Source organism: Myzus persicae, unplaced genomic scaffold, assembly GCF_001856785.1.
Source record: "Myzus persicae strain clone G006 unplaced genomic scaffold, MPER_G0061.0, whole genome shotgun sequence".
NCBI classification, from domain to species: domain Eukaryota; kingdom Metazoa; phylum Arthropoda; class Insecta; order Hemiptera; family Aphididae; genus Myzus; species Myzus persicae.
The window spans coordinates 376,284-389,281 of NW_019102204.1; the positions used below are offsets into that span (position 1 = coordinate 376,284).

The window sequence follows — 12,998 nt, forward strand, 5'->3', positions numbered from 1 at the left end:
TAAACTATGTTCATTTTAATTTATTTACACAGAACAACGACCCGATTTATAGGTAATTAAAAAAAAATATATATATTTATTTAGATATACATATTATATTCCTTAACACTAAAATAACAGGGAGTACAATCATAATTTATATACCTACAGCTATTATATAGCTATAAACCATAATCATAATTTATATCTTATAAATAACAATTCATAGTATTATATTATTATCTACCTGAATTAATTTATAAATAACATGTTAAGTTACCACCATTTGTATTTATAAATTAAAACGAGTTAGATAATTAAAAACATGGTTTTGGGAAGGGAAGGGGGGAAAGTATCAAACTAAAATTAAAAACAATTTTTTTTATCACAATCATTTAAAAAAAAAACAATAACACAGGTATTAGTGAAAAAGTTTCATCTTGACTCAGGGAACGTCAATACGAAACATTTCCACCTCATTCTTATGTTGACGTTAGTTTGACAATAAAAATAGGTAATAATAAAGGGTAATAGGTGATAATAAAAATAGGTAATAATAAAAATAGGTAATAATATCAATAATAATAATAATAATAATAAAAATAATAATGACGCGTGCCTATTATTTGAATAACGTTCTCGCGTAATACCAAATGCGGAAAAAGTATTCGCTCCTCTTCAATAACGCAGCGTTTGAATAAGACGATATGTCTGCGTCCATGTTGTTGTCTCTTAGCCATGACGTAGTGGTTTCTGATGTTTGCGTCAAAGACGGTTTGGACTCCATTACCGATTCTTCAACGTCCGACTCGTAATAATCTGAGAAAATGTCGGATCGAATGTCAGTCAGCGAAGTGGAATAATGCACCTTACGTTTTACTCAACCTATATAATACCCTCAAATCTCTTGGTTTTTAAGTTTAATGTTATCATCACAGACACTACTTTAAGTCATAACTCACAACTCCTGTATATCATAGTGTTCGAGCGAAGAGAAACAGTTAAAATCATGCAGTAAATAGTAATTTAATATTTTTGAGGCATTTATACCCATAATCAATTAGTTTACCAATATAAACCAGTGAATATCACAACGTATACGATGTACATCACTTGCTATATTAATATACTATAACATAAATGGCGGTGGCTCACCTGTCGGTTTTTGTACGGTGTACGGTTCTTCAGTTTCCAGTGGTTCGCTAACACCCACTTCGTTTTTGGCCAGTATCCTAATTTGATACCTATGGTTCTCCTGAAATTAGAAAGAACACAATGCACGCAGTTTAATATAATCGTCGAGGCACATATTAGACATCACAACGTACAATTAAATCGACATAACTACAGTCGTAAAGTGAGGGTATGAAGTGATATATTGTCTCCATATAAAAATAAAGAGGAAATTTATTAGAGGTTCAATTTTAGCCAATAAAGTATAACGATAAACTATAGTTCATCATCATTTAAAAAAAAAAAAAATGTTAACTTTTTTAAAATACATCAAAATTAATGATAAAAAAAAATATAAGTTTAAGCTTTTAGAAATAATGAGTGTATACAGACTTAAATTGACCATCTTGTATATAATATGTCATGTTATATTTATTGTATATTATATGTATATATAACTGTTATAAAATAATATATATTTTTTATGTTTTGTGTTACTTAAATAAATTGACCAAGTCGTGATCATATTTTCACAATTGATGATTTGATAATAATCAGTTCTTCGAAAAATTAATTTATACCTGTAAGTCTTTGATGTTGAACTTTTGCACGTCCGCTTCTACCCGGCCGACTTCCATCCACATAGTTTTCTTCTCGTCCCGGATTGCTATGTTGTAACCCAGCAGCGGAGAACCACCATCCGTTTCCGGTACGCCCCATTCCACGATCACTGCGTTGGAACTCAGGTTCCTAACTTCCAGCGGAGCGGTTGGCGGCGAGGGAACGGCTAAAAATCGAGGAGAGATGATGATGAAGATGATTTAATAAAACATGAATATTAGTGATTATGACAGATAAGCAAAAAATGGCTTCTATTGTTATTGCTGTCGTTGAACAGATAGTATTACTATCCTGTTACATCTTGATATATTTCTTCTGAGAGCAAAATAACACAAACCACCATCTTAGGTATACTTACTGGCATGAGTTAACAGACTGACTAATTTCGTTTCGACCGGTTGACTTAGGCCGATGCAATTTTCTGCATAGATCTTGAAGAAATATTCTGATTTTTCTTTCAAGTTTTCTACGCAATATTTCATTACGGTTGGTTCTAACGTGGCTACTTTGAACCACTTGTTTGTGGCGTTCAGCTGCTTTTCAATTACATAACCTGCGAAATATACATTTATTTTTAGCTATCGTTTTAGAGAAATGGCCTCAAGCTATTAAACTGGAGATAGAGACAGAAAACAGTAAAGGGTAAAGAACAATATAATGGCACTATCAACGATACTTTAGCTGTTGGCTAGACTATAAGGCAACACGTTTATGATAACGTAAATATTATAAAAGTGGTAAGCAATGATGTAATTACATTATGATTATTGGTTATGCAGGTGCATGACCAAAGATATTAAGGCATCCATTACCTATGTTAATTACAATTTTATTTCGATCATTTTTGTAATCCGTACCTGTGATTTCAGATCCACCATTACTTTCTGGCGGGCCCCAATGCAACGTAACGCTTTTACTGGTGATGTCACTAGCAGTGAATTCTGTTGGCGGCGATGGTGAAGCTAAAAATCATTATATATTTCAAAATTAATTTTCTGATACTTAAAGGTATTTTTATAACTCAAAGTTTGTGATGTTAACATGCACCTAGTAAATTTATGCACAAATTGTAGTGTTTATAAAATACATCGTATGTAACTACATAGGTAGTACACATTGAACATAATGTTAAACTAGCTAATTTATTATGTGTAATTATACTATAATATTATGTTATGTGTATATACATGGTGTATGATACACTCATACAGGGTGTCTAAAACGAGTTTTGAAATTTAATATTTGTTTAATTTTCAAAATGTTTTTGAACTTAGTAGACGCTTTGCATAACGGAACATTGGGAGGTTTCTTTAACCGGTGTTGTTAATAAACCTCACAATTGCAAATAATATATATATTAATTTGAATAAAATACAATTTATATGGGTTCATATCGGTTCAGCAGTATGGTTTTCACTACCAGTAAGCAAACTAATCAAGTAGAAGTAGTTAAATAAGCTTCAATCTAGCAGATTAGTACTTTTATTATAGTCGATAGTCGTTGATACCGGTGAACATAGATTGATTTAAGCTAACTCATCTAAGATAACACATTTATTCAATAAACAAACAATTATTTTGTATAGTCTACACTTTAAAATACTATGAGTTATCTATACATAATTTACCTATAACTAAATAAAATAAAATATTAATGGTGGTTTATAGAATAATTATATATGATTTTCAATACTGAGGTACATTCATATAATATTAGTTCTAGTTCAATATTATAAATAACGACATTTTTAGACAATAATGCAACTATCCAGTAAATATGCGTTTTTTAGAAAACATATATTTTCTTGTGACTTTCCTATATTTGAGAATGAAAAGAAATGATAATTATTGATAAACATACTTTTGTTTTGTTTATTTGTATTCATATATTTCATAAAATGGTATAGGACATAGGCGATAGGCCTCATTACAATTGTAATGTGTCGAGGCGAAATGTAAAATCTTCTATTATAGACATTACCACGAAATAGTAAAATTTTCATTGATAGGACTTAAAAATAGCGGCCAAAGCAGAGAAATAATTACTTACCGGAAACTCTTGGTCTGGTCGGGAATATTCCCATAAGTACGTATAGTGTTTCATCGGATATTCCATTTCTAAAGTCTATATATAAGCAGATTAATAAAAGCAAAAAAGCATTAGCATGTCTACCTTGCCGTAAACCGGTACTATACAGACAGCAAATATTTTAAGAAATTAATTTTTTCTCACTTATGCGTTTGCCTGCCACAATCGGTTCGTCTGGTTGATACGGTTTTCCGTATCCCACATGATTCCTAGCCGTTATCCTGATGTCGTAGGAAGACCCCTTCTTCAAGTCCAATACCTTTATATGTAAGTCTTTCGTGGAACCAATCTGAATATCGGAAAACATGGTCGATTACACATATTTTACGTTACACTATATTTATAATTTGTTTAACATACCTTTCTCCAAGCTTTTTTGTCTACCTCCTTGATTTCTACGCAATAGTCTTCGATCGCTATTCCACCATTATCAAGAGGTGGTAACCAAGCGATTGTCGACGATGTGTCCGTCACACCCGTGATCTGCAAAGGTCCTTGTGGTGCCGATGGTTTATCTGTGGCGTTTATATAAAAATATTAATTATGTCGCCAATAGTTACTATACATATATATATAGTACTATATAGTTACTATATATATATATATATATATATATATATATATATATATATATATATGATCACACGGTTTTTGTGCCCATTTTGCATTTAGGAATTCATCTATAATTTTGAGTTAATACGAACTGATAAGGCATCACAGTTTTATGTTCACAGTCGTGTAATGACCGAAATGGCATCGTTTATTTACTCAGATGTGTGACGTTCGGTGTACTTACGGTATCGACATTTGACGGTGACAGGTTCACTGTCCAAAAATTCTGATGCGCCAACAGCGTTTTGAGCGCAAACCCTAAACATATACTCGGCGTCTTCGTGTAACTTTTGCACGCTGTATGCTGACACGTCGTGGTCTACGTCGGCCACCTTGGACCAGATCATCTTGCCCACGTTGCACCTTTCAACTTGATATGATGATATGTCCAACCCACCGTCATCTGATGGCTTGTTCCACTCGATCGTCACAGAGTCCGAGTTGATTTCTTTAATGCGCATCGGGCCTTGCGGCGCGCTTGGTTTATCTATACACCCCGAAAATAAAACAGTGTTTTAGAACAAACGATAGATAAATTATTGAGATCAAGTATTCGTTATTTGAATCAGGTGAGAATGTTAAAAAACATATAAGTGGATTTTTCACTATCGCATTCCTTGTGAGAAAGGGAAAGAAAATAACAACAAAATACGGGATTGACATAGGGGCGAGAACAAAACATTACCAACCAGACTTAATTTTGTTTATCGCTTACCGTCCTTAGCCGGCTCTAAACACAATACTACACGTTAATATTATAGTTTATCAATGGACACTAAAAGCCTATAAATGCGTCTTACTCACCAATGACTTTGAGGTTCAGATTGCAAGTGGCTGTGCCGGCAGCGTTCGATGCTGTTATTGTATAAACGCCGGTGTCAGGTCTTTCCACTGAGTATATAGCTATTGTCGAAGACCATTCGTTGTCGTCATCGTATACGCTTATGTGTTTATCAGCCACTGGTAACGGTTGGCTGTTCTTCTGCCACGAAATGGTTGGCCTTGGATAACCCTTGTATGTAGCCTTGACCTTCCACTGATTTCGCACCCTAATCATTTGCGAAGTCTCCGATTCATGGACTTCAATTTTAGGTACGTCTTGTACGCTGAGTTTACACGATGTTTGCGCAGTACCTGCTCCGTTGGTAGCTTGGCAGGTGTAAGTGCCTGTTGTAGATTCGTTGCACTCGGCGATCGTCAACTTAGCCACATGGTTTTCAAAGGATGTGGTCTTTGTTTTATACACTGTTTTGTTCTTAAGCCTTTAAATATAAATATTTTTGTCCGATTGAAAAACATTAATAATTAGTATTTAATTAACTTAACTATGAATATAACTAATATAAAATAAATGTAAGGTTTTTAAAATCTATGACACAATAGCCAATAAGAGAGTATTCACAATTACCATTTAATATCCGGAGTGGGTTTTCCAGTAATTACACATTGGAGCACTGCCGATTTACCCATTCCAATTGATAAGTCAGATAAAGGTTCCTGAATAACGGGTGGAGTAAATGACCCTGGACTTGCCATCTTGATATATTTTGTGTTGTGTGATGTAGGTCCTACTCCTGCACAATTTATCGCTGCCACTTTGAACATTATTTCATGCCCAGTCTCTAAATTTGTAACTTCGTGAGTGGTATTTGTCACTTGTACTTTATGCCACCTGTAAAATAATTTTATTAAAAATTCGTGTAGAACTGAAGACATTGAAATACATAACATTTCTGTTTACTTACACCATAAATTCATCTTTGTCGTGGTATTCAACAACGTAACCTTCAATAGGTGAATTTCCATCGAACTGTGGAGGTTTCCAATGAAGTGTGACAGAAGTGTCTGTAATTTCAATAACATCGGGAACTCCTGGTTCACCCGGTACCTCTGTAATATGTATAATAAATCATTATTGATCAAGTTTGTCAGAAAAAAATTCAATACTAACTTATAACAATAACGTTCATATCTGCAGAAGTTTCGCCGTAAATATTTTTTAATTTTAATGTTAGGACACCCGTGTCTACTTCTTCTATCTTCGTGATAGTCAAACTAGCCGATGATTCACTAATAGAATAAGACACCTAAACCAAGAATATTATTTATTATTTTTGTTTTAATTGGATACACAATTGTCCATACTCTATTTGATTTTATTAATACACGTCCGTTGATAAACCATTCCACTGTTGGCAACGGTGTTGACGTAAATGTCACATTCACGTTTAGATCTTCCCCGTTTTTCAAACGATATTCTTTTGGAAGATTATTTATTCTGGGTGGTTCTTCTTTAACTGGAAATTAAAGGTAATTTTAATTTAAATATACTAATAGATTTCAACAATGTAAATAGTATACCTTCAACTTTTAATTTTGTTGACGTTTTTACGTTAACAGCAGTACATATATATTCTGCTTCGTCATCAGTAGTAGGTTTTTTAATAACTAAGGTATGGACGGCTCCTTCAGAAATTATTTCATATTTATCAGATTCTTTTATCACTTTACCTGATCTAAATCGTAAGGTTTTACAACGTTAAATAAAATATGAATTAATAATAATTTGACAGTCATGAGTACCTTAGCCATTTTACTGGCACACCCAGCTTGGAAAGTTCAACAATTAGTTTAATATCACTTCCTTGAACAGCAAGTGTGATATCAGGTAATTTTTTCACGAAACTTGCTCTTGGTTCTAGAAAACAACAATTATTGGTTTCGGTTTTCAAGTAATTTTCATACATATTATTTTAAGACCTAATAGTTCCAATGCACCTCGTTTAGTGGCCAGTCGTTCGGAGACTATACTACACTACACTGATTAATAAACGGGTAAAGTACGATCTAACATCAGAAAATTGAATACAGGTATCTACATTTTACGTTTACAGTTTGGGGATTTTCGTGTTCCTAAAATTGTCTAATGCTAATGTGCAAATGCTAAATTTGTAATCAGGTCCTATAAAAAATGTGAAAAATTGCAGTCGTGCGCTACTAACTTACAAGTTCGTTGTATACGTTTTCATTGTTTAAAATGTCTCTTTAAACTATGAAAATATTGTATTTTCATAAATAATTAGTAATAATTTATTACCTTCGACGGTTAATTTTGCTGTACAAGTTTGTTCATGAACTTGACATCCATAAACTCCAGTATCAGTTCTTGTAGCTTTGACTATCTCTAATTTTTGTCGTTTACCATCGATGGTTAATCTCACATTGTCATTTAACTGTAATTCTTTGCCATCTTTTGTCCATTTAACTAACGCATCACCTTTAGTTAATTCTATATCAAATAACACTTGTTCACCGGTAGCAACTTTTTGATCTTTTAGTTTTTTAATTATTTGTGGTGCAAGTTCTAAAAAATTACAAATTTAATTTAAATTCAGTATGTATAATATGCAGTATTAAGTTAGTATAATACATTATGAGTGTTAATATAAAATAGTATTTGAATTTTATTAAATTTTTATGTATACTATACTAATATTTTTGAATAAACTAACTGTTAAGCATATTGTTTGATCTATTTAAGAAGCTACCTACATACATTTTCACTCATTAAGTTTTTGATGTTTTCAAATCCTAGATATTATATTATAATCTTAAATTCTTAAGAATTTATAACACAAAGTTCTTACAAAAATATCCAATTTTTATATTAAATATTTGAAGTGAGTATATTTTTATTTTTCAATTATTTTTAATGGCAATAACCATTAGATATTTTGAATTTCATAAACAGAAGAAAATACTTTCTAGGAACTTAGGTTTATTAAAAAAAAAGAATTTTTTATAAAATCTGGTTCAATAAATCATTTAAACTATAAATTATAAAATATAAACACTTTTTTTCAAAATTCTAAAAATGTATCAATACAATTTGTTGTGTAACTAGTTATATGGATAACCTAGTGTTTTTAAATTAAATTTACAAATGTATTACAAATTAAACAATATATTAGATAAGTTGTAAGACTTATAGTTTATAAATAAAATGTTATGTATAGATGATTGAAAACAAAATCAGACAAATTCGAATATATTATTAAGTGGTGTGCAAAAAAGGGAATTAACCCTTCATTATTCATTTGGGTTACATATGTATCCTAGGGTTGGATATATAAAGGATACATTAGGGAAATCAAGTTTTTAGGTCTATATATATTCTAGTATGTTTAAGATTATGGTGATTGAGATAAACGTACCCCTAGAAACTAACCGTCTAACTTAGTACGTCTATGTAATAAACATTATGGTTTTGGAGAAATTAGGTAAAATATATTTTTATAATTTATTTTAATTTTAAGATCTTATTATATATGATGAACAATTTTAAACAATCGTTAATTTCATGTAAATTTACCATGGTGCTTAAAAGTATAAATACATAAATAATACTGAAAACAAATATATATATTTTGAATGATTAGAAAATAAATATAATTAGGAAAGAATTTTACGTCGTGTGACAACTGGCTGTACGAAAAATCAAGTGGGATAATTACATTTTCAGACTTATTACATGTTAATACAAAATAATGTTTAATAGATATAATAGGAATAAATACCTATAACATTAATTTCTGCTGTACATTCTTGTTCACCCAATGAACACGTATATTCACCATCATCGTGAACAGATATGCTTCGAATAATTAGCTTACGTGTTTGACCTTCCTTTTCGAAGAATACTTTATTGTTCATACCGTCCGTAAGCATTTCACCGTTCTGACCATGCAAATAACATAAAAATGAATAATGCTTGTACGTGGTACTATTTATATTTTATACCAAGATAAAGATATTTAATTACCTTGTGCCATGTAACATTTACTGTTTCCGAAGAAACTTCTACTTCCAAAATAGCACAATCGTTCTCTTTTACTTCGACATCCTCAAGTTTCTTAACGAACTCTGCTTTCACATCGTGAACTACTACTGTGCTGGAAGTTATCTGGTCTTTAACCAGACAAGTATATTTTCCAGAATCGAGAATGCTTGATTTTTTTATAATTAAACGATGGAATCGTCCTTCTTGGTGCAGTTCTCTGTGGTCCATACCAGTGAGATCTTTGCCATTTAATTGCCATTTTGTGGAAACTGTATGTGATGTTTCACACTCCAAATAAATTGATTGTTTTTCATCGACTTCCACATCTTTCAATGGTCGTGTGAATTTCCTATGTTATGAATACAATAATTAACATATATTACTTAATAACAAAAGTAAACCATCAATGCGTATTCATTTGTTTTATTTATATACTTACACTTGTGGAACATCGACCGACACTCTAGCACCATGTGTGGCGGTACCAAATGTGTTTGATGCTACACATTTGTAATCGCCGGCGTCTTCTTCACTGTCTGCATTTACGATTTCCAAAACGATATTTTCACCATCAAATACTTCTTTTTTCTTTGGTGAAGCAAGTAATGGTCTATTATTTCGGAACCAAGAAACCATTGGAACTGGATTCCCGGTTACCTTAGCTATCAACGTAATAGTTCCCTTTTCTTTGACGGTTTGTTCTTGGAAACGCTCAATAAACAGCGGCGCTTGTGGACCAGGGAGTTCTGTGAATTTTATTTGAAATAGTTAGTTACTTAAATATTATTACTTCCAGGGAAATATGATGTGTCTATTATTTCAAGTGTTTATTAATTTGGACTTAATTGTTTTTATTATTCTTTATATTGATAATAATAATAAATAATAATAATGTAACGTAAATTATGTTATAATTCAAATCATAAATATATTTATTTGACTTGGCTTGATTATGTTATTGGGTTTATACAAACACATAGCACTAACCTTCAACCGCCAAGAAACACGTAGTTTGTGCATCACCAAGTTTGTTTGAAGCGATAACAGTGTACTTTGCGGAATCACGTGGAGTTGGGTTATCGATGGTTAATGAATGGACGCCATCTTTCGTCACAATTGTTTTTGCATCTGTTATTTTCTTACTGTTTTTTAGCCATTCGACTATAGGCTGGGGCTCTCCGCTGATTTGAGTACTTAAAACTGCAGTTTCTCCCTCGTTTATAGTTATGTCGTATAAAGGTTCAAGTATTTGTGGTTTCTCTGGTAATCCAGTTTTAACTTTGAGAACCAAATCCATTTTAGCCTCACCTTCTCTATTTCTTGCTATTACAGAGTATACACCTTCTTGAGTCTTTAGAACATCATTAATTTTAATGCTGCTCACATAGAAGTGCATATCTGAGTATGTATTCACTTTAATGGAATCAGTGATCAAAATTTCTCTACCATTATAATGCCAGAATATATCAGGCTCTGGCACGGCTACAAGACGACATTCAATTGTAACATCTGAGTGTTCTGATGCACACGTAGCTTTTGGTTTACGCGAAAACGTCGGTGGTATGCCTTCTAGTATATCAGCTAATGACGATTCTCTGAAAATTCCATATACACTTTTTAATAAGACAGACATTATGTATACCATGATTTTATAATACGCCAAAGCTCAATGAACCATGTTTAATGGTTTAAATTTTGTATTTGGACATAATATTTTGCTAATAATGGGTCGGGCCACGGGGTTATATTGTAAATAATAAATACCTAGACATGCTCTTTCTGGAAAGACCTGTTACATCAGAACCGTGGTCTGATAATGGTGCTTCGACGGTTAACTCCGTAGTACTAGATGCAAATCCAGCTACGTTTTTAGCAACACACGTAAATGTGCCAGCGTCTTCAGGAAAAACTTCCCTAATTATTAACGTTGCAACATTATCTTCATCATAGAATATCTGAAATTAATTAATTTTGATAAGATAGAAAACAATTTTTACCTTACTTATTTGAAATGTAGTAAGCATTGAAATTTAAATTTTTACTTACTTGAAAATCTTGAGATGGTTTAATTATTGCTGTTTGCCTAAACCATGTGATTTGAGGCCTAGGATTTCCTTCCACATGGCATTCAAACTGAACTGTACCACCATCTGGTACATGTTTGGGCTGGAGTTTTTCGACAAAACGTGGAGCTGAAGGTTTTTCGATTGAAACATGTCCTTGAAAATAAGTTTCAAGGTTAATAAAATGTGACTCAAATTTAATTAAATTAAACCTTATGTGAACCTATAATACCGGTATTTTTATCTATGACATACAAACATATTATACATTAAATATTCAGTACATTTTTTTTAAAGTGCCAATTGATACTAAATTGGCCTTAATATAATTAACTTCAATGGTAAGAAAATATTATTTATGTTCTTTCGATTTCCTTTTGATATTTTTAAAATGGTAGATTTTATACGAATCTAAACTTTAAAACTACTTTAAAACAATGTAGGACATGTTTTTATGATAGATCAAATACAGGTATCATATAATTCTATAAAAAAACTAAACAGTAATATTACTATTTTTATATATATTATTACTTACTTTGGAAAATCGGTAGTTTATCAATTTTTTCATGTAATTTCTTTTGTACGTACCGCATGTAGCTGGTTTCGTCTCTCAAATAAATAGAAGGAACCCACCCTTTTTCTTCTGTTAAATGTTTTTTTACAAACCACCATTCTTGATTATTGCTTTCTAATGTAAATATTAAAAAAAAAATAATGATAATTTTAGTAAATTTGCAAAAAGAATTAATAACATACCTATAACATAAACTTTTTCTCCTTCGACTAAGTCTAAAGCGTCTTCATTTTCAGCAATATATGAGCGGATTGCAAACATTATTTCACCATCATGACTATCTTCTTGTAAAGTGGAATTATCTGAAACAAGCCAATTCATATATTTAAAATTAAATAGAAACAACGATTCAATGAACAATGTGAAGCATATAAAGCAGATGTGACAGCTACAACAATAGCGAAAGCTATAAAAACTGAGCAGAGATCGTCGTACCCTTCAAGAAAATGTCTTTTTCTTGAACTAGTTTCAGCTCATCTCCATCTGCATCAAATATGAAAAACATTTAAATTTAAGTCAAGAAAATGGCATATACTAAAAAAATTAATTCATATATACTAATATAAAATATTTAATCCACATTCATACCTTGGCTGAAAGTTTGTAATGAAGGTTTTCGTTTAACCTTAAAATCTAATGACTCTTCTTCGTAAATTATTATATCCTGTAATTTCTTTTTGGGTTTTAGTTCTATTTGAAACAATTCCTCAGTTCCTTCATCTACATTATAAATAGGAGGCTTACGGTTTGGTTTCATATTGAACTCAACAGTTTCAGAGAACTCTTCGTTCAATGATATCGATTCCTCTGGTGTTTTTTTAACTGTGAAAACTTCTTCGTGCTGCTCAAATTCATTTGGTTTCTCTACTTTTTTCATCGGACGTTTAATAATAACAGATGATTCTTCAGGAGACTTTTCTTTCGTTTCCTTTTTGAGGGAAGTTTTTCGTTTTGGTTTAAGCTTAACATCAACGTCCTCTGAGGGTTGACCCACTTCCTTCACAATGGTTTCTATTTGCTTAATAGTAATCTCATCTGATGCTT

At 31.7% G+C, this 12,998-nt stretch overlaps 1 protein-coding gene across 1 annotated transcript; it reads right to left on the reverse strand.

The window, feature by feature from the left end:
• Positions 1–298: 298 nt before the first annotated feature.
• Positions 299–12,993, reverse strand: LOC111031577 (titin-like; the record flags this gene model as incomplete). Its single annotated transcript, XM_022311599.1, has 26 exons — positions 299–798; positions 1,135–1,234; positions 1,734–1,939; positions 2,132–2,326; positions 2,631–2,735; positions 4,007–4,151; positions 4,223–4,377; positions 4,659–4,961; positions 5,279–5,736; positions 5,883–6,146; positions 6,220–6,364; positions 6,426–6,561; positions 6,620–6,771; positions 6,836–6,990; positions 7,058–7,172; positions 7,572–7,838; positions 9,052–9,211; positions 9,297–9,663; positions 9,754–10,060; positions 10,302–10,909; positions 11,079–11,269; positions 11,361–11,533; positions 11,916–12,068; positions 12,137–12,256; positions 12,390–12,437; positions 12,543–12,993. Coding segments are annotated over 26 exons (5,676 nt in total), but the record flags the coding sequence as incomplete, so codon positions are not given.
• Positions 12,994–12,998: the final 5 nt, after the last annotated feature.